This window comes from Drosophila innubila, assembly GCF_004354385.1.
Source record: "Drosophila innubila isolate TH190305 chromosome 2R unlocalized genomic scaffold, UK_Dinn_1.0 1_C_2R, whole genome shotgun sequence".
Lineage (NCBI taxonomy): Eukaryota > Metazoa > Arthropoda > Insecta > Diptera > Drosophilidae > Drosophila > Drosophila innubila.
Window position 1 is genome coordinate 19,740,235 of NW_022995374.1, and position 22,340 is coordinate 19,762,574.

General features: G+C 34.1%; 6 protein-coding genes and 1 long non-coding RNA gene across 8 annotated transcripts; 4 read left to right on the forward strand and 3 right to left on the reverse strand.

The window, feature by feature from the left end:
• The first annotated feature begins 4,675 nt into the window (after nt 1-4,675).
• Nucleotides 4,676-5,283, forward strand: LOC117784424. The gene is made up of 2 exons (XM_034622160.1): nt 4,676-4,737; nt 4,798-5,283. Exon 2 carries the CDS (start codon nt 4,835-4,837, stop codon nt 5,189-5,191), a length of 357 nt encoding a protein of 118 aa, XP_034478051.1. The 5' UTR covers nt 4,676-4,737; nt 4,798-4,834; the 3' UTR covers nt 5,192-5,283.
• Nucleotides 5,284-5,625: 342 nt separating this feature from the next.
• On the forward strand, nt 5,626-6,078 carry LOC117784493. Its single transcript, XR_004617426.1, has 2 exons — nt 5,626-5,697; nt 5,761-6,078. It is a non-coding gene; the product is annotated as an uncharacterized LOC117784493 (long non-coding RNA).
• Nucleotides 6,079-6,499: 421 nt separating this feature from the next.
• Nucleotides 6,500-7,846, forward strand: LOC117783640 (S-phase kinase-associated protein 1). The gene is made up of 3 exons (XM_034621143.1): nt 6,500-6,547; nt 7,106-7,190; nt 7,271-7,846. The coding sequence occupies exon 3, from the start codon at nt 7,281-7,283 to the stop codon at nt 7,767-7,769; it is 489 nt and encodes a 162-aa protein (XP_034477034.1). The 5' UTR covers nt 6,500-6,547; nt 7,106-7,190; nt 7,271-7,280; the 3' UTR covers nt 7,770-7,846.
• Nucleotides 7,847-9,334: 1,488 nt separating this feature from the next.
• On the forward strand, nt 9,335-12,629 carry LOC117784334 (SET and MYND domain-containing protein 4). 2 transcript variants are annotated; one of them, XM_034622042.1, is made up of 3 exons: nt 9,335-10,002; nt 10,903-12,026; nt 12,096-12,629. In XM_034622042.1, the coding sequence occupies exons 1-3, from the start codon at nt 9,739-9,741 to the stop codon at nt 12,430-12,432; spliced, it is 1,725 nt and encodes a 574-aa protein (XP_034477933.1). In that variant the 5' UTR covers nt 9,335-9,738; the 3' UTR covers nt 12,433-12,629. The 2 variants fall into 2 exon arrangements, with proteins under 2 accessions (XP_034477933.1, XP_034477934.1); XM_034622043.1 differs by lacking the exon at nt 9,335-10,002 and having other exon boundaries at nt 11,145-11,239; nt 11,421-12,026.
• Nucleotides 12,630-12,908: 279 nt separating this feature from the next.
• On the reverse strand, nt 12,909-14,568 carry LOC117783753. Its single transcript, XM_034621297.1, has 2 exons — nt 14,439-14,568; nt 12,909-13,828 (listed from the first exon to the last, which is right to left on the reverse strand). The coding sequence occupies exons 1-2, from the start codon at nt 14,566-14,568 to the stop codon at nt 12,963-12,965; spliced, it is 996 nt and encodes a 331-aa protein (XP_034477188.1). The 3' UTR covers nt 12,909-12,962.
• A 2,471-nt stretch (nt 14,569-17,039) lies between these two features.
• On the reverse strand, nt 17,040-19,053 carry LOC117783754 (putative inorganic phosphate cotransporter). The gene is made up of 4 exons (XM_034621298.1): nt 19,021-19,053; nt 18,415-18,957; nt 17,418-17,948; nt 17,040-17,266 (listed from the first exon to the last, which is right to left on the reverse strand). The coding sequence occupies exons 1-4, from the start codon at nt 19,051-19,053 to the stop codon at nt 17,051-17,053; spliced, it is 1,323 nt and encodes a 440-aa protein (XP_034477189.1). The 3' UTR covers nt 17,040-17,050.
• A 1,053-nt stretch (nt 19,054-20,106) lies between these two features.
• LOC117783755 (putative inorganic phosphate cotransporter) lies at nt 20,107-22,196 on the reverse strand. Its single transcript, XM_034621299.1, has 4 exons — nt 22,176-22,196; nt 21,296-21,838; nt 20,447-20,977; nt 20,107-20,313 (listed from the first exon to the last, which is right to left on the reverse strand). Exons 1-4 carry the CDS (start codon nt 22,194-22,196, stop codon nt 20,107-20,109), a joined length of 1,302 nt encoding a protein of 433 aa, XP_034477190.1.
• Between the last annotated feature and the right edge of the window lie 144 nt (nt 22,197-22,340).

The following is a 22,340-nucleotide window of genomic DNA, read 5'->3' on the forward strand; positions in this document are numbered from 1 at the left end:
CATAGTCTTGAGGTTTTTTTTCAGCGGTAAGCTCCATCTGCCATCTAATGCACTTAAAGTGAGAGTAAACATGTGCACTGCTTGCCACACTGCCAGCTAAAAAAGCTTGCCTCATGTTGTCACACTCACTTACGAGTGGTAATGATACGAGTAGCTAGCAAAGGATTCTCAAAATCTGAAGCACAAACACGACTAACAATTCAATTCAGTAAATTGTCTTTTGCAATTGAAAACAATCAATCAACATTTTCGATACAATTCTTTGAGTAGTATTTATGTGCGAGGGTAGGCTGATGAGTCATTGGTCTAAGTAGGAAAAAAAAATATGACTTTTTAAGCAAATCTTTCAACGAACAGCAAAAATAATGAAAGCGACCTGAAAATATTGTTTGTTAATACTTATATAAATTTGATAATTTAATGAATTAAATTTATTTAACTGATATCTAAAAAAGACTTCACCTTAAGTTGGAAAGAATTTTTACATATTGAATTATTTTCGATTGTTGTAACCCGTCTACAAATGGCTAGTTTAGTCCCATGCAGTATGGTCACACTGCTTCATTTTGGATAACAAACAGCTTAGGCAACTTTGCAAAAATTTTGAATTCCAAATTTATATCATGTTTAAAGAAAAGCCGCAATCGGAAAAAGACATTAATTGTCTAGGTTAGTGTAATTCGTTAACTAATAACTGGATAAGTATCATATATCTTATCAATTTGACAACTTTCCGAAAATATTTAATTTGAAATATCATGTGAATTATGTTTTAAAAATACAATGAGATCTTAATGTAGTGAAAAGGTGCAAAATATGTTCCTCGATTATATGAAAATAAAGCTCATGTATTTTCATTCAAAATAGTTTAATTTTCCTATGACTTACTCAGCCGACCCTTTTATATTATTATTCTGCATTTTCTTAGAAACTAAGCTCTTCAATGCGCTGTGAAAACCAATTAATGAAAATGCCTTGGCTTAACAAATCAAAATGCTATTAATTTTGATTAATTTTGCCGACTACGTTGATCTTCTTTGAATGCTGAAAACTATTTAATTGACTACTTAATGAATTTCCCGTATTCTTATATTTATTGCCTGGCAGGATTTAGTTGTCAGCAGGCAAAGGGATTCATTTATCAATGTGGCTCTTAAGTGGCACTTCATTTGTGTCCCGAAACAATTTACAACTATGCCACTTGTCTCTTGTCTCTTGCCACTTTCTATGACTCTCACTCGTCTCATACAATATGTTTTACCTATGCTGTTTGCCTCACAGGACACACAGTGAGACTGTGCAAACAGAATACAGGACACAAAGGCAGTGGCAAAGGCAAAGGCTACCTCAATGCGACATTGTTGCAATTGCATTACAAGTGACTGCCTCGACTGGTTGACTGACTTTGACGGCAGCAACAACAACAGCAGCAGGACTATAAATAAGATACGACCATGTGTTTCTACAATTGTGTGAGTGTTGTTGTGTGTGAATGAGAATGTAAGAACTGTGTCACGCCTTTATTTGCTTGTACAACAGACCGAAGACAACGTTGTTGTTGCTTTTATAGTTATTGCTGCAGTTGTAGTGCCTGTTATTAGACCCTGTATTTAAATACAAGGAGTCTTTAAAAATTGATAAGTTTAAAATTAATAACAACTTTTTTTAATCAAATAAAACTACTTATGCACAAAAAATATACACGGCACTCCGGAATAACTTCAACTTTAATGAACTTCGAACACGAAATATTTGATTTAAGTACAGATTTTTATTCTTCTCTCACAAATATTGCATATTTCAAGTTTTTCAAATTTGTTTTAAAATTTTGATACAAAAATAATAAGTTAAAAAAAACTCCAAGATCAGTTTTAGGGCTAAGAGATTAATTTTTTGTACGCTTAAAAAATTTGTTAGTCCCGATGGGCTCTGAAAATTTCGTTACAATTGAATACAATACACCCGTTTTCTAAAATATAGAGTATTGACTTAAAAACACATTTTTAAATATCACAACTTTAAGAGACAAATACAAGAAACACAATCTTAAAATGAAAATTTCATCTCTTTCAAATGGTCTTAAAATTTAAAGTTAATCCTTCAAAGGCAAGAATTTTCGTCTAAAAAGTACCCGAAAGTTGTTTTAAAATAATTGAATAGCGGTGTCGTCGGTCCAAAGGAAAAGATGAAAACACTGGTAATACAACGACAAAACTTCATCGGTTTTTGAAAATTTTTGTTTGAGTTTTTTAACAGAATAATTACAGGGTCTTTTACAGTCGAGCTCGCTTGACAGTAGTTTTTCCTGCTAGTTGTTATTGCAGTTATAGTGCCTGTTATTATATTTAGCTTTTGTTGCTTTGTTCATACCAGTGTTGCAAAATCTCCTATTCTGTGTGTGTGTGTGTGTGTATATTTCCTGTTGCATACTCGTATCTTGCCTCAACATTTCCGCTTCCTTTCACTTAATATTCTGCACACATTTGTGTGCTTCTCATATTTTCACAAAGATTTTTATTTGGAAGCCAAACTTGACAATGCTTAACCTATGTCCAGTTAAGGCAAAAGGTCCTTCAAACAGGAACGGACCTTTTCGTGAATGAACTCTAAGAACTATTGTAGAAATAGCTAAATATATATATACGATGTAACATCAAATTAAATAAAATTAAGCAAATTACTAAGATATCTTAAAGCAGGGTATCTTACAGTGGGCTTCCTCATGAATTTCATGTTAAATTTGGTATGATAAAACAAATATTTTCATTTCCCACCCTTGCGTAACACGCGCAATCATGAATCGGTAAACATTGGCTTTTCCGCCCACCGAGAGACTTATGAATTTATTTTTGCCTTTTATGCCACTCGATACAATCGTTATCGTGCACCTGTTGCAATTCATAACTCTGTATTAATATACATACATATATATCCACATAATGAAACTTATTGGTCTTTGCATTTCATAACGTTCGATTATACGGATGCCAGTAAACGAGGAGAGCTTCATAACAATATAACAATTATGTGTATACAGATGATATATGAATGTATGTATTTGTGTATGTATGCATGTGCATGCAACAGCTGTCAGTTACAGTTAAAGACTGGTAGAAAAGGTTATATTCGTTACACCGAAGTTATAATACCCTTGCAGAGTCCATTTTAACTAATCGTTTTTATGACAGCTGTATGATATAGTAGTCCATTGTGAACCACATTTCGTTAAGAACGAATCAGATAATACAACATAATTGTTCATACTAAAGGTCGCATTACGATCGATTGTTCCAGCTATATGATTTAGTAGTCCGATTTTGATACAATACCAAATACACTAATTGAAAGATTTGTTGAGATATCTTAAGAAATACCAAAATTTGTGGAAGTAAATGTGGATATTCGGCAAATCATTTCTATAGAAGTTTTAAAACGGATATGTCTGTATCGACTCAACTCTTAGTGCTGATCAAGAATATATCTATGTAATTTATGTGGTTTGCCAAGCCCCCTTTAATGCGTTACAGATTTCATGATAAAATAGAAATACCTTCTACAAGGATATAAATAATGGTTGGAAATTCGAATCTATAATAATGCACATAATATTTGGTAAGGTATAATAATAATATTATTATATTAATGCAAGCATGCGTGAAAAATCATTCGATAACAGCTTTGCAGTTGCTTACGAAAAAAAGTGAAAGAAAAAATAAATAAAATAAGATTTAAAAGGCCTAACTATTTCAAAAAAAAGAAGAAAAAAAACCATAACCAAACTGTTTTTAAAAATTATATTAGAATTAACATATTTTATTTTGTGAAAAAAATATACATTTTCTTAGTCATTTATTTGTTTTATAATTTTCGTATAGTTGAAGAAAAAGATTATTTATTTTCAGGTTTAATCATTTTAAAAGTTAAAGCCATATACGTTATTTTGGTCACAAAAAATTTATTTGACATAATTTGTAATATAAAAGATATATCGTACGCTTGATAGTTGTGTTGTTATTAATACTCTGCTAATCAGGCAATTTTTGCAAACAAGCAACAAGAACAACAAAACACACGCTCTAAGAAATCCAATTTGCTGAACATTTAGTGCTGGGTTTCTTCTTCGTCATTGTAGATGCTTAAAGTTGTTGTATGTACATATGTATGTGCAACTTTTCGACCATTATAATGTGATTTCTTTACGTTGTGCAGGCGAACAAAAGCGCGACAGGTAAAATACATTGAACTATAATTGTAGCAGCTCCAAGCGGGATTTCAAAGAAAAAGGAAAAGGAAATTGCTTACTGTTCAAATTGCTCAGCATCAGTTACGATTCTATTTTTAGCCAGGACATTGGCTGTATCACAAGGAATTGCTCGAGTTCAATGAACACCTGCATGCATGTAGTTCAGAGATTTCCATTTCAATTTGCCTTGCAGGTTAACACCCTCAAAAGGTTCGACAGCCTTATGTTTAGAATAATAAAAATCCAAGCTCACCAAACGTTTAGTTAATTTGAAACTTAATTTAATTTTTGTAATGTATAACTTAAATGGAAAAGATAGCGCGCGTAAACTTTGCTCGATAAATGATCTCGATAACTTCAGCTTTTTTGGTATTTTTAGTATTATGATGTTTGGTATTTTGGTACTTTTTAAAAACGGTCACACAACTCAAGCAGCTGATTTAAAGTTAAATTCGTCGTGTTTTTGTTTCTAAATTTACAGCTTTGAGAAATACGTAAGTAAAAGGAAACCACTTGAATAAATTTTTAAACTAATTTCTTTTGGGTTTGCTTAGGTTTTCTTTTCATTGTAAGCCTGGAGATATATTCAAAATGGCAGATAAGCATTGCCAAAGATCCGGCGATTGGCGCGATTCTCCGTTTTTTAGCGTCATCTATGATTATACGGTAAAGAATGCCGGAATGCCCACGGATATGGGAACATTAATAGCCTATTTACTGCTATTCGCGATCACTTGGTATGTGTTTCTCTGGACAGCGCGATTCCTGCTCTCTCTGGTTTGGCCCGTGATTATCGTTGTCTCCGCTTTGTTCCTGTTCCGCTTTCTGCGCACATTCCAAAAAGAGGATATGGAGGACATGGCAATTCAAGCACTCACATTAATATGCGATACTGTGGTATCGTTTATGGGAAAGACCCTTGAGTTTCTCATGGGCTTACTCGAGTGAATTAAAAAAAGGCACTTTTATGAGACCTAAAGTACTTCTAAATTAGTTAGTATTTATTTCTATTGTATATAAATTATTGTGAAATAGGTAAATGCATTTTTTCATTCAAAGTTTTATCTATTTGAGAATATAGAAAATATAATTGATTATGATATTGAAAAGAATGAATAGGAATTTATTTATATACAAAAAAAAACATCCATAGCTATTTAACCATTCTTTATCATTGATATTGAAGGTATTTTTGGATACTACATTTTATTATTTTATTTATTTAAAAAGTCAAATCTTAAGGATAAAAATAAATAGGCACCCTTAAGATTAACTTAAATTTTTGTATTTGAAAAAAGACCGATAACTTAAGGACTATATTTTTTGGTATTTTATTTTTAAGTAGTTTATGCGATATTTTGTATTTTGTTACTACTTTTAAGCGGTCACACAACTGCAACAGCTGATTTGAAGTATTCAGTCGTGTCTTTGTCTCTGAAATTACGGCCTTGTATGTAAGTAGAGAAATCCCCTTAAATAAATTGAAAATTTTATTTTTGTTTTATTTTTATTGCAAGCAAGAGAGATTTTCAAAATGAATAGCGGGGAAGACATTATAGGACGTTTAATTGCGAGTTTACTGATGCTCGTCATCGCTTACTATTCCATTCGTTGGACAGCAAGTTTCCTGCTGTCAATATTTAAGCCCGTGATGATAGCTCTTACAACTTTAACCCTGTTTGGCTTACTGAAAGATATCCACGAAGGAAAATATGGTTGAAAATATATGACTACCGCTGTTGATGTTGATCAAAAATATATATATTAAATTTATCAATGCAAATATTATGTCAATCGCCACGTAACAACAAATAAAACGGTATCTTCGCATTTTACAAATTTGTTATATAAAAGTAAAAAGATTTTAATAACGAAAAACATTAAAGATAATGTATTGTAGTCATCATGCTTTGTTTTCTTATGTGAAATGAATGAAACTCAAAATGGCATATTGATAAAAGTTGGTGAATAGTTTTTGGGCATTGGCAGACTCGTGTCGACTTAAAGTGCATAATAAAGACTAAAAACAAATTATTTTTAATTTAGATAAATAAACAAAAGAATAAAGGCATTCAAAAATTAGAATATTATTGATATTGCAGTGTTATAAACTTGCATTTAAGCAAAATGGACTGATCGCGTAACTTAATAGCATTAATGTTTTTTTGTATTTAATTTTTAATTAGTAGTTTAAGCGATATTTGGTATTTGTTACTTCTTTAAAGCGGTCACACAACTGTAACAGCTGATTTGAAGTAGTCAGACGTGTCTCTTTGTTTCTGAAATTACGGCCTTGATAAATATGTAAGTAAAGAGATCCCCTTAAAAAAATATAACATTTATTTTATTAGAGTTTTTTGTATATATTTTTTGTTAAAGTATATAAATTTGTGAAAAGAAAAATAGTAAATTAAAATAATAAAAACGATATTGCTTTATTGCCATTTTAGATTTATACATTTGCTTAAAACTAGCTTTACATTTTAGTATCAGAGATTAGATATAATATCTTTTCAGCTGTGAATTTGTTTTTTTTATGCTATTTAAAAATATAAACGAAGATATATTGTTTTATGTTTAAAAACCTTGAGAGTAAATATATTTTTATTATGGTATTTATTTTGAAGGGATTTGTTATGAAAAGGTCACACTGGCAAAATGTGATATTTTTTGTCAACAAAGCGGGATTGGATAGTTTGGATAAAAAAGCAAGTATTACCAATATTTAAAAATTAAAATGAAAATAAAAATGTTTATAAAACTAAAGATTCTTAAAAATTCAATAGCATTGACATTGTAATGACATTTTTTAGTATTATCTTGTAGCATGTAGCATATTAATAATAAAGCACTTATTTTTAGCTTTTCATGTGGTGCCTTGAAAACCACATTGATCCACATCTGTTGGACAAATTGTGTGACACGGTTAAGAAAACAGAAGCAACTCGTAAGTTTTAACGCGAAAAAAGAGTAAATACTCCAAAGTTACTTTGTAAACTAATAACATAAAAACTTTATATTTTCCAGCTATTTCAAAATGCCAATAATTCGCTTGGAATCTTCTGATAAGGAAATTTTCGACACGGACATTGAGATTGCAAAATGTTCCGAAACGATTAAGACGGCTCTGGAAGATTTGGGTGATGAGAGCGATAATAGTATATTACCGCTACCCAATGTTAATTCGGCAATATTACGGAAAGTCCTACACTGGGCCACATATCACGCACAGGATGATCCACAGGAGGCGCAGGAGGATGAGAATAAGGAGAAACGCACCGACGACATATCATCTTGGGATGCGGACTTTCTAAAAGTCGACCAAGGCACCTTATTCGAACTGATTTTGGCGGCCAATTATCTGAACATTCAAGGTCTATTGGATGTCACCTGCAAAACGTGCGCCAATATGATCAAAGGAAAATCGCTTCAGGACATACGAGAGACTTTTGCCATTGCCAATGATTTCTCACCCGCTGAGGAAGAGAAAGTGCGCAAGGAAAACGAGTGGTGCGAAGAGAAATAATAATTGGAGCTGCTTATAAAAGAAAATACTCGCACAACGAATTTTCAAACTACCCTCGATTAAACAAATTCAGCAAAAAAATTTGTGTTTAATATGTTTAAAGCCCTGTACTTAAAAAGTTGTAAAAGTGTATTAAGTTTGTACAAGGAACTGTAAGAAATATAATTTTTATTTTTACAATCAATCTTTAAAACTCTTATTATCTTTGATTTTTTATTTTTGGTTATTATTTAATTACTCAACAAGTAAGACTTTTGTGACTATTTATACCCATTACTTAAATAATAAATAAAACGGGTCTATTGTATATAATGTATGTAACAGGGAGGAGAAGGCATCTCCTACCCTATTAATCAGCATCAACAGGCGAGTCGAAAAGCCATGTCCGTCTGTACGTTTGTCCGTCTGTCCGTCCGTCTGTGTGAGCGCCTAGTTTTCTGAGACTATAAGAGCTAGAGCAACCAAATTTGGCACACCGACTTCTATAAACTCCACGCCGGTTGTGATGGTTTTTAATTTTTCCACACCCTATCCAATCCTACTTAACCGCATCAAGAGCAGTTAAGCAGAACAGCAGTAATATGGTCGTTTTGATTTTTAAAGTAATACAAGCTCATTAAATTATTTATGTAACGTGTATTCCTATAGTCGGGGTCATGCCTATAGCCTTTCAGCCTAGTTTTATATTAAGACAGTTACATTTTTTATTTCAAAACAAAATATTTAACAGTTATTCTTATACTTTTTTTAATCTTGACTTTCATTTTATAAATCCAAAAATAATTATTATTTTGGATTTTTATTACTTTTACTATGATAACAGCTATTATTTCGTTAATTTTATAAATCATTTACTGATTTTGAAGAATACCTATATAAATATAAATTTTTCACCTTTTTTTTTGACAATTTCTTAATTTTGAAGCTAGAATTATTTTAATCTTTGTTGACATTTTCTGCACTTCTTAATATATTTTTCAGAATTAAATATTTAACTTCTCTTCTCTTGGGATGATAAGCTTCAAACCTTCATTAAAATGTTTACCTTTATTTTATCTAATTTGGAATTTTAAATTTTCACCAAATTATTAATTTATTGCAAAGTTATTGCATTTGGAAATTTGTAGCACCTAAATTTAAATTTATCGCTAGATATAGCGACATGGCGCCAACTTTTTAGAGAAATTTGAGCCCTTCTAATAGGTACATTCTGATAATCATCTCGGTACAGTATATGGTACAATTGCATACATTTTGTGTGCACACATATCGGATAATTTTAGAAGCAAACTGTCTCAAGCGGCAGTCGCCAGATGGCGCTTATCGCTTAACTACTGTTGTTACACTGCTACTAACTTAGCTTATTAATAGCTAGGTCTGGCTATTATCAGGAAATCCGGCGACTTTAAAGATATAAGTTAAAATGCTAGAAAAAATTCTGCAACAATTAAAAACTTCTAGCTTCAATATTAAGTAATTGTCAAAAAAAGGTAGAAATTTTTAAAGTTACCAATTTTAACATTTGACTCAAAACGGTACATACTGCCAGATCTGAAAATTTAACAGGGTGGCAACATTTGGGCCAGGTGGCAGCGTTTCACAAGTTTTTAGGGGGAACAAGAGACAAAAAAGCATCTAAATTTGATCAAAATTGGCGCATAACAAATAAATTCGCTATATAATAATTGAAATTTTCTGTAAAATTGCATATTAACGGTCAACACAAGCACTAATCAACAGTGGAGTGCAACAAACACACAAATACACAGACATATTTTGTTGGTGAAAAAACAGGCGGTGGTAGCGGCAGCGGCAGCGACAGCGGCGGCGGCGACGCAACACACGCGACTTGCAAGAAAAAAAAACACGGCGAGGAGGACGACGACGAGAGAGAGTCCGAGAGAAAAAGAGAGAGAGAGTGTGTGTGTTTGCATGTGTATCTTAAGGATACATTGAACAACAATATACAATGGACGTATACGACGTTAGCGACGATCTGATTAAAAAGCTGAATGATTGGAAACTTATCGGCATCATATCCGGCAAATTCAATGAGCTCAAAGAGAACTACTCCAAGGTGAACTTTGTTGAGCACGCTCTCATCGACTTCAAGTACATGGAGAAGATATTCCTCAATGTAACATTGCGCGAGAACAAATGCAACAAGCGCAGCGTCGAGTTTCGAATGCTGGGAAATGAGCAGTTTTCCCTCAAGAACAGGAAATACTTTCAGGCAAGTCAAAGATACAAATTATAAATTTATGTTTGCTTTATATAATTTGTTTAAATTAACACATGGGTCAAACTTATAATCGAAGATTTTTAAAAGTCTATTCAAATTGTATCTGAAAGATATTTTTGAATTCGTCATTAATTCTTATACATTTTCGTAGTCCATTTAAATTTTTATGAAGGACTTTTTTGAACATTAAATTTTATAAATTTAAGAAGTAGACATTTTTTATCTCAAGGATATTGTTAAGTTTTAGAATATTTTATATACATCATAACTTTTATTCCGACTGCACTGTATTTAAATCTTATGTCAAATTTTGTAAAACCCTAACTTGCCATTTTTTATTTAACAGATATTTTTCAATTTGATATTAATTTCTATAATTTTTATTTTTTTTTTGATATATTTGATTTTAATAATATTTTCTATACATTTTAAGTTAAAATATCTGAATTTCACAAAAAATTAAGTTAATATTTCACTTATTAATGTTGTATCACAAATAAATATTAGCTTAATGGATTAAAGTGACCAGATGATTTTGAGAATGCTCCGCACATAATTGCATTTATGCACTTTTTTTTTTTTCATTTATGTGATAGTTACGAATGTATCTTTTACCCTTATATGCACACGAATTGTATATTGATCTGGATATTATTTATTTTCTCGAATTTATAAGCATATTTTCAACAGTCAAATTATTGCTATTTATTATAAGTTATAATTTCGAATTTTTAGACATATATTTGCAATTTTATCCGGCAGATAATAATTTATCATTGATCCTTTTTATGCAGTTAAATTTAAGGTATTCATTATTATTTATTTTTTACAAATTATAAATATATTTTCAAGTTTATATGACATATATTAATGTATCTTTTACCTCTGCAGGCACTCGAATTGTATAACAAGAGCATTTGCTATGCGGAACCAAACTCGGAGCACTTGTCGATTGGTTATGCCAATCGATCGGCGGTATTCTTTGAATGGAAACGGTACCGTGAGTGTTTGGCCAACATTGAGCTGGCACGCAAGGCCAACTATCCAGAGCGACTGCGGCATAAGCTGGACAAGCGGGAGCGTGATTGCCAGCAGTTGGTGCAGCAACAAGCACCGGATATTGTGCCCTATGACTTTAAGCTGAGCTTTGAGGCACATCCCCAGGTGCCGTATATTGCCAATTGTTTGGAGCTGCGTGAAACCGCCGACGAGGGCAGATTTATAGTGACAACGCGGGATCTGGTCGTTGGCGATGTGATTGCCGTGGAGCAACCGTTTTGTTGTTCCCTGCTGCCGCCAATGCGTTATATACGATGTGCGACCTGTAAACAGGAGCGTTTTTTAACGCTTATACCCTGCGATAGTTGCTGCTCGGTCATGTTCTGCTCAGAGGAGTGTAAGCAGCTCGCCAACGACACCTTTCACAAGTATGAATGCCCCATCATCGATTTATTGCATCGCATGTTCAACAAAATACATGGAATCGCGTTGCGTACGACGTTGAGTGCTTTGGATCTTCATGGTAGCATTGAGGAGCTAATGGCGTACTGTGATCAGCCAAGTAATCAGCAAAAGTGCGTCTTTGATCTAGACTTTACGCAACTGACACCCCAAGAGCATTATCGAGCTATTCACGGCCTTGTGACGAATCAACAATTGCGCTCCGTTTCGGATCTCTTTCAGCGTTCTGTTGTCTGCGCCGTGCTCAAGCATTTTATCATTGAGTATACACCGTTGAAGGACTATCTGGGTGGTGAGGATGGTCGTAACTTTTTCACGGATCTGCTATTTCGACATCTGCAAACATCTCCATCGAATATGCATGGCATTGATCTCGTCGAGCAGGTGAATGAAACCAAGGACGATCAATCGCACTCATCCGGCGCCTATGCGTTTCTATCTCTCCTGAATCATTCGTGTGCGCCCAACACTCTGCGCATCTACGATGGCACCAAGGCCTATCTATTCGTCCTGCGGCCCATTAAGGCAAACGAAGCGCTCTACGATAACTACGGGCAAGTGATAAGACAAAAGAGATTAAATTGATCATATAATTAATTTGTATTTAAATTGTATTTCTTCAGTGCCCACTTTGCTATCTTTAGCAAGAAGGAGCGTCAGGAAAGGCTGTCCATGCAATATCGCTTCAATTGCAAGTGCGAGGCATGCGAATTGGATCATCCCAAGTATAAAGGAATGCCGCACAAGGCGACGGTGCCGTTGGTCAATGACGATACGGACATGAAGCTATTGGGCGCCTACAATTATGAATTCGCGATTGGCAATTATCAAAAGTATTGTGATTTCCTAACCGAATATGGCGCCGCTTATCCCTGTGCGCAGATCAGTTCGGCCGAGGAATGCCTCAAGATGGCTCTGCATATCATGGTGGATGCGGTGCCGCTCAAGGCCAAAATGTAAATTGTGTCTGAGACACAACGCACTGAACTGCCTCGCAAAAAACCCGCCATCCCACCACCACAACCACAAACCCCATCATCATCGTCAACCATCATAACTGCTTAATTTATCCTCCTTACTCAAGACACAGCGACGAACTCTTAATTTTTGAAAGATAAAGCAGTAATTAAACCTATTATAATTTGTTGCCATAAGTTTAATTTAATAATTATTTTTTTTGGCAGCTGCAGCAGTTGTTAAATTAGTTTGGCACACACACAACAAATATTTGTAGATTTGTACATTTTGTTTATAATTTTTGAAAAGTTTGCCCCTGAAAATAACAGAATTTTTTAAGTTCATTCTAACGCATCAAAAAAAAAATATTATCTAGGTCGCAAGCTCAAAATTTTTGTAATGTTGTTGGATCACCAATGTCTTCGAAACTGCAAAACAAAACAAACAAGAAAAAAAAACACGTTTTTTGTAATTATTTTACAAACAAATACAATATTTTCTAATTATGCATGATACATTGCTCAATTAATTAGTTAATTAATTTTGCTATACAAATCGAGCAGCTGCTGATTAAGACCTGAACCATTGCCACTCGCTGTGGTAGCCACCTCATCCGGATTGCCATCGGTGGACAAGAGTTGAACAAATTCACAGCCAGAGGCATTTGAATTGCACTGGACTTGGGATGACGTGGCCCTGGCATTGTTATCCACCTCTGGGAATAGTGTGTTGGAGAATGTTTGCTCAAATTGTTTCTGAAACTGAACCGCATCAATTGGCTGCAAATCCTCCCCAGATGCAATATTAAGCTGTGCCGCCAGTTGATCAATGCGATTGGGTTCCCGCTCCTGTTGTTGCTCGCTCCTTTTGATATAGATATTTTCGCCAATACACTTGACATAATCTAGATAATGACGCTGATCCAAGGCGTTAATAAAGCTGCCATCCATGGACTGAAAGCCAAGTCGTATGAGCAGCGATATCTTTGTATTGAAGCACTCCAGCCAGGCCTTGTTGGTGCGATAAATGGACAACTGTTGCTCCTCTCCACATGAATTCCAGAAATCCAATAATGTATTCTTAGTAAAGTCAATCAACAAATGTCGCTTTGCATCCGGATACAGTTTGTTGATGGCATCCAAATGACGAAATGTTATGTCCAGCAAGTTGTGCTGATGACGGGAAACAAAGAGTTGCCATTTGTACATCATGGTCATCAGATTCCACAACTTCTCCATGGACGTCTCGTCGAGACGCATTAGCGAACAGGTGGCAATATCGTTCAGCATAAACTTGCAATGTTCTGCCGTCAACAACTGTGCATTATTATGTATCGATCCATTGATAAGGGATTCTATGAACTTTGGCTCCAACAGCACCGTCGTCACATCGTGTATGACTGCAAAGTCAAGAATTTAAATGTACATATATTTAACATTTGAGAAAGCGGCAGTCGAGTGTGCTCGACTGTGAGATGCCCGGTACACAGTAGAAATAAATTGAATAAAGAATGATAAATTGGTTAAAAAAAAATATTTTTGTGATTTTGTTAGATTTCTGTAACTTAAAAAACTTTTAAAACATAAAATATTTAAAAATGTGCTAGATTTAGCTCTAAATGTGTCTTGAATTTTTGAATAAAAGAAAATTTAACTTGAAGTAATCGTACTTGGGAACATGATTTTAATTCAACTTATTATTTTATGATTTCTTTAATACAGTCCTAAATTAAAGAGCGATAAAACTTTATGTAATTATTTTTTTGAAACCATTTTAAACATTATTATTGAATATCTTCCGAGTTTATTCTTCGATCGTGATGATAATAATCGGAACTATGATATTTATCATGTATGCCAACAAAAGGTTATAAATTTAAAATTGCACCAGATTTTAGAATCTGATCAAGAATATATATAGTTTACGGTGTAGAAGATGCCTCCTACTTCCTGTTACATTCAATGCCACAAACTTATTACACCCTTATGGAAGTTAAACATCGCATTCACCTTGAACGGATTTATCCAGCGCTATTTCCTGAGCCTTCAATCGCTGATCAATCACGAACAGTGCCTCACAGCCGAGATTGACCAATATAAAGACGTTGGCTCGCGGATTGGACGCTCGTTGTGTTGACATTTTAACCGTTTCAACTGCTTTAGCCGTTAGCAACTTCGGCGCACGAATGTTGGATGTAAACTGAAATAAAAAGGGGAACCAAATACGAATACGGGGACATATATATAAGGTGCAGCACGCGACCCACGAATAATTCACACATACATTTATTTTATTGGATTTTTCGTTTCCCGCGTGCTAGGAAGGGGTCCGTCCTGCGATGACTACGACAAGCAATGTTTGACTGCTTTATGAGAACCCCAGCAACGTCTTTTATCGCTACAATAAGTGCAAATAAAGAAAGAAAGTCAGTAGAATCGAATGATTAAATACCCATTAATAATGTCACTAAAGAACTTCTTTAAATTACCATTTAATGTAATGTGTGAATTTGAAAATAATAGATCTGTAGATCCCCGTTTACAGATCTCCCATCAATAAATAGATTTCAGTTTACAGTTATTCTTTAATTTAACCGATTTCCGATTTATCAGTGAATCAAAGAAGAGCTTTAAAAATAGGTTTCCAGATCAATTAATTTAGGTGAGTGCTGTAAACTGACTTAACCTAACTGTAGATTTCAGTTTACAGCACTCACCTAAATTAATTGATCTGGAAAACTATTTTTAAAGCTTTTCTTTGATTCACTGATAACAACAATCTCAATTTACAACTCTCCTTACAACTAACAGAGTGCAGCTATTCAGCTTACAGCGTTTCACTTAACAGAACTGTAAAGCTAAGCTTACAGTTTTCTTTTAGGTAACAATTTCAGCTCTTGCTTAAATTAACATTTCTGTAAACTTAAGTTAACAGCTCATGTTAAACTCTTCGCTGCACAGTGGCTGCAGTATGTTAAGAAGTGTATAATTAACTAATCTTCAAATATTAAAAATAACAGCAACAATTTCTTTCACTGCTTTTTTTATATGGAGTTTTCCATTCTGTAGTCGTTTCGCTTCCAGTGTAATTTGCCCTTAACCAACTTAGCTGCAAAATGAATATACCCCTCTCAGCAGGTACAACGATTGTGTCGTTTATAATTATGGCAGCAGAATAGAGGGACCGAGGGTGAAAGTACTTTGGAGTGGGATTTAGACATGAAGTTTTCTTTGCCGTCTGTCTGTCCCATAGCTATTGATTTCTGTTTATTTTGCAAAATATTAAATAAATTGCGGTTTCTGCTGATGATGTTGTTGTTGTAAGTTGCGTTTAAAAACAAATAGAATTATGGAAATGATGACAGCAGGTTGGCCAATGTGGAGAAAGCTTAGAAATTACGTGGAAGGTCAATCTATGATTTAAAAATATACCAAGGGGTCACACCATTTATTATATAGAACTTTTACGCCCCACCGAATTGCATTTTGATGTTAATGCATAAGGCAACCACCACGTACTGTGTGCGTTGCAACGGAAAAGGAAGTCGGAAGTTGCGTGATTACCAACATTTTACAATTAGTTGGCTGAACACAACGTCGATGCCTTTAAAAATAACGTTTATTGGCGCTCTAAGGTTCGATATTAGCGATGACACTGCCAAACGGTAACTCTAATAAACTATTTTGCATGCAAAACTGAAAATTGTAAGCAAGTATACTTGAGCAATTAATCTGAAAATATACTTGACATTTTTTAAACAACGTTGAACTCTCATAAATTTGTCAAAAATCAACCGATTTCCATGCGGATGTCGTTTCGATCATGATTTTGTCTCAAAATTGATTCTGCAGTTATTTATTCTAGTGCTTTCTTATAAATTAATGCACTTGTCACAATCACAAACAGCACTCAATAAATTTAAATATTATTATTTAAATGTTATTCATTAAAAAATTTAATTTCTTAATGCAAACGCCTTGACATATTTGCAAAAACTTTGAGCTCTCATAACTTTAATAAACCTTAACCGATATTCATGCGGAATATTAATTTGATTTGGATAAATTATTAATTTGATAAAAATAAAATTGATCTTGTATTTAAATTTTGATAATTTAAAAAATATCAATTTTTCCTCCATTATCCAATTTCTTAACACGCCTTGCATTTTTTCAATAATTTTAAACTCTCATAACTTTGTCAAAACTCAACCGATTTCCATGCGGAAAACAATTTGATACGGAACTGCTTGGGTTGACTCATCGGCTCTCAAAAGTGAGTCCATCCCTGAACCGCAGTGCGCATAATCGAAAAAACATCTGCTACTCAAAACAGCTGTTGTAAACGGAACTTTCCAGCACTACACTTATGTTTGTTATTGTTTAAACTTTTGCACAGTTTTAATATTATGCCGTATTAAAAATTTAATAATTAATTATATTTAAATATATCCAACCTTTGCGAATTGTTTCTATTTCCCAATGTAATATCATCATTTTTAATAAAACCTTCCTGTACAAACAGAAAATCATTTAAGTTATTAATCTTGTAGATTATTTTATTTAAACACTACAAACTAAACTATTTTCTGAATATAAATACTCAGGGAAGCCAAATGCTATCATGAATTATTGCTGATCGCCTTATTCTCTTCCAGTTTCTCGAGCTTTGTAGTTTTTGACGGTGGTCTTGCTAGCTTAGGCTGTGAATCCAGCAGGAAGTCTTCAGCGTCCCAGGGCTGCGTCACGGCCTTGCCGAATGCCACGTATATACAATTGAACACAATGAATATCACGGCGGTGATTATAAAAACTATTTGCCATTGTGAACGATCGCCCTGGTAATTATAAATGAAAGATGAATTTTTTAAGTAAAGTATTACCAAAAAATAAGCGTTACAAATATTTCGAAAAAATACGATAGTTTCAAAAAAAAGCACATAAAAATGTAAAAAGAAAATTATATAAAAAAAATAATTAAAAACTTACTTTGTTTGTGACAATTGCACCTGCTATCAAAGGGGTGATAATGGACATTCCAGTGGACGCAGTCTGGATAATTCCCATGAGGATGCTAGCATGATTTGCTGACAAATCAATGGTGTTGATAGAGCTTCCAATGGTGGCACCACTGTGAATTCCCACGCTAAGGGTCATCAAGACAATTGCTAAAGACTTTTGTTCCATATCCAGAAAGCCAATGCCAATAAGTGTGGCAGCCGATATCCAGAATGCAAGAGAATTAAAAGTTTTTCTTATTGCTGTTAAGGATAACCACTTCTTTTTAAGGAGTATATCAGAGGCGATCAGGAAAATATAGGCCATAGTCCACGAGGCCACAAAAGGCAGCGCCGAAAACAGAGCATTTTCCTTGATATCCATTTGAAGAACTCCATTCATATAGGCAGGAATCTCCGCCTGAAGAGTACTTATGCCATAAATCGCAGCACATCGGGTGGCGAGAAGGGCCAGGAAAGGAACAGAGGTCCAAATAGCTCGCCAGGGTATGGGAATAATAGCCTAGGAATTAATATTTTTAAATATATGGCTGTTATTTTCATAAGAAAAAATTTAATTTTACTCAATGATCGCATAGAAAATATAGATAGTTTCAATGTCTCGACCCGAAATTAGTTGTGTATCCAGTAGATTTTACTATCGGAGATGCCACAAAAATCGAAACCAACCAAAAATCTCTCAAAAATATATGGAGTTTTGGGAGATTTTCGGTTGGTTTCAATTTCTGTGTCACCCCTCTATATTAGTTTTAACCATATTAACACCATACTACCAACTATGTCAAAATAGGTTTTTGTTTCCAATATAAAGGGTTTAATAGTTTTTTTTTATACTGAGACCAATTCTATATATTGGAAATTAGTATCCCTAATGATAATTCGTGAATAAACTATCGCTCAATTATATATTATCGTCCAAGAAAATCTTTAAATGTATCGGTCTATCAATATATGATCCTCAAACCTACCTTGTAATAGTTTTCGCCATGTTGAAGAGATGATTCTATATAGTTCCTTTCGGCTTCACCTATGAAACGAGATTCGGTGGCGTTATTCGATCCAAAAATGAACCACAGGATGCAGCAGGCAAAGACAACTGCAGCAGAGATATACGAGATTCCTGGCCAACCCATCGGACTCCTGGCAATCATGCCACTCCCAAACATGGACAATACATTTCCGAACTCGATTCCCGTATAAGTCAATGCACCCAGACGATTGCGTTCCTCGGGCGGAGACCAGCGTGCTAAGTGCTGATGCATGCTGGGAAAGATCACACCCTGGGCACAGCCCATAATCACACGGATGCCACAGTAGGCACCCCAGCCACTCCAATTTATTAAAGGGGGTGTCACGGCACTGCAAACACCCGAGCAGAAGGTCGCCCAGATCATGACCCTCTTGACGCCAAATAATTTGCACAAATAACCACCCATGAATTGGGTTATGAGATAGCCCCAAAAGAAGCTAGAGATTATATAAGATTTCTCCGCCGCATTCCAGTCGTATTCCTAAACAAATATATTATAAAATAAATAAAAAATGAAATTTAATATTTATGTGTCATGTTTAACTTGCCGGAAAATTGGGGTTCGTGGACTCGGCATTGGTCATCGCCACCACAGACACGCCCACATTAAGGCGGCCTATATAGACCGAAGTAATGGTAATAAAAAGTAACAGCACTTGAAGATGTCTTACACCTAAAATGGAGCCTAGATATTAAAAAAAAAAAAAATTAAAAAAGAATGATTCACTTTTCGAATAAAATACAAAAAGTTTGGAGTATCCCATTTTATTATAGTCCGAATAAACTAAGTACTTGTATATTCAAGTTATCTTAATTTCGGGCTTTGAATTTTTGCTCACTTCTAATCATCGTTTGATTATTAATTTTGTAGGTAGTTTAATATCATTTTTTTTATGATTAACACTTGCCACTTAAAAAAAATCTATTATAAATTTGTATTTCTTATAGTTTTATAGGTATTTAGTTATATTATAGTTGATTTATTGATGGTTAAGTATTTTTTATTTATAAACAATTGACACACAAAAATAAATCTATTAAATATTTCAATATTTTAAAATTAATTGATAGAAAACTTTTAAGTCCACCCGATTACTCCTCATAATCTCTCTAACCTTTATTTATTTCAGCTGTCATTTTATTCAAAGATTGCTCTCTCCACTTCTAAATTTTTTTGTCAATTTTCCGAATAGTTTTTGCCACGTTGACACCACACTGCTGACTAAAGAGAAATAAATCTAACTAAAGCAAATCTTGTATGATATCCAGCCATTTCTTACATGCCATTTTATATAGCATGATAAGTTGGTATTTTCGGTGAAACTTATCAGCTTAAATTTTTTTTAAGATATGAATATAACATAGCTGGTGATTACCGAATTTCTAATTACTAAGTAGATGATTGTATCATAACACATAATGTACTTAAGATAAAGACTATATAACCCTATCTTAATTGGACAAACGATTCAATTGCCAAAATTTCACTTAGAAAATTGTTATTTTATATGATAAAATATATTTATAATTAAAACTTTTTTAATTATATTTAAATTTTTTAGATAATTTTATTTTAACATTTCAAGCTATAATTTTTATTTGACATAATAATACTCCTAAAAGCCAGCTGCTATCGTGAATAATTGCTGATCGCCTTATTTTTGAGTTTTGTAGTTATTGAGGATGGTTTCGCCAGGTCAGGATGCGGAGCTAGCAGAAAGTCTTCAGCGTCCCAGGGCTGTGTCACGGCAGTGCCAAATGTTAAAAATATACAATTAATCACAATATATATCACGGAGGTGATTATAAAAACTATTTGCCATTGTGAGCGGTCACCCTGGGAATTAAAGATAAAAGATGGATTTTTAGGTAAAATGCTAAAACAAACGAAGCAATAAATTTTAAAAATTTAATTATATATAGAAAATTTAAAAAAAAAATGGAAATTAAAAAGAAAATAGAGATCACACCTTGTCTGTGACAATTGCACCTGCTATCAAAGGGGTGACAAGAGACATCCCACTGCACGCAGTATTGATTATGCCCATAAGGATACTGGCATGGTTGGGTGACAGGTCAATGATGTTGAAACAGCTGCCAATCACGGAGCCAGTGCAGAATCCCACGCTGAGGGTCATCAAGACAATTGCCCATGTCTTCTGATCCACATCCAGAAAACCAATGACAATAAATGTGGCAGCCGGTATCCAGAATGCAAAAGAACTCATGGTCTTTCTTATTGATGTCAAGGATAACCATTTATTTTTGAGAAGTATGTCAGAGGCAATCATAAACACATAGGACATGGTCCATGAGGCCACGAAAGGCAGCGCCGAAAACAGAGCATTGTCCGTGATATCCATTTGTAGAACTCCATTCATGTAAGCGGGAATCTCCGCCTGAAGAGTACTGAAGCCATAAATATCAGCACATCGGGTGACGAGAAGAGCCAGGAAAGGAACAGAGGTAAAAATAGCTCGCCAGGGTATGGGAATAATAGCCTAGTGATTGGAGTGTAGATATTTTTGAAAATATTAATATGTATCGATTAGATTTCGATATTAGGAAAATATATATTGGTAATATCAAATATGTTTCTACTTAAAATTAACTGTGTTTTCATTAGATTTAACTTTATTAGTTTTGAACATATATTTAAGATTTTATGAATTACTTAGATAGAGACAAAAAAGGTTAAGGAAAGGTTTAGAAGTAATAAAAATTGTATCAATATTGATATTACATTAACAAAATTATCGCTCAAAAATGTTTAATCGTTAAATGAAACCCATTTGTCAATACATGATCATCAAACTTACCTTGTGAAAGTTTTCACTATGTTGAAGGGATGTTTCTATATAATTCCTCTCGGCTTCACCAATAAAACGAGATTCGTGGGCATTATTCGATCCAAAGATGATCCACAGGGTGCAGCAGGCAAAGGCAACTGCAGCAGAGATATACGAGATCCCCGGCCAACCCATCGGACTCCTGGCAATCATGCCACTTACATACATGGACAACACATTTCCGCAGTCAACTCCCGTATAACTTAATGCACCCAGGCGATTGCGTTCTTCGAGCGGGGACCAGCGTGCCAAATGCTGATAAATGCTGGGGAAAACTACGCCCTGAACACAGCCCATGATCAGACGGATGCCACAGTAGGCTCTCCATCCACCCCAATTTATTAAAGGGGGTGTCACGGCACTGCAAACACCCGAGCAGAAGGTCGCCCAGATCATTACCCTCTTTACGCCAAATAATTTGCACAGATATCCACCCATGAATTGGGTGAAGATGTAGCCCCAATAGAAGCTAGAGATTATGTAAGATTTCTCCGCCGCCGTCCAGTCGAATTCCTAAAGTAAATATAATATAAAATATGAAAAATATATTATACGAGTATGTTAAATACAATAATTTAATATGTATCTTAAACTTGCCGGAAAATTAGGATTCGTAGATTCGGCGTTCGTCATTGCCACCACAGACACGCCCACATTAAGGCGGCCTATATAGACCGAAGTAATGGTTATAAAAAGTAACAGCACTTGAAGATGTCTTACACCTAAAATGGAGCCTAAATATTAAAAAAAAAAAAAAAAATTAAAAATGATTTATCTACTCATTCAAATATTAATAAGAACTTAAGAGAACCACATTTGATTAAAGTCGCTTTTGATTAAAGACACCAACAAAATCAGGTAAGATTTCCATACTCTATAATTATATAGGTCTTTTATAATCTAAAAGCTAATTTTTTGATAGATAAGTATTTTTTTTATTGATAAACAGCTGCCACAGAAAAATAAATTTTCTAAATATTTTAATTTTAAAACTATTTAATAGAAAGCTTTCACA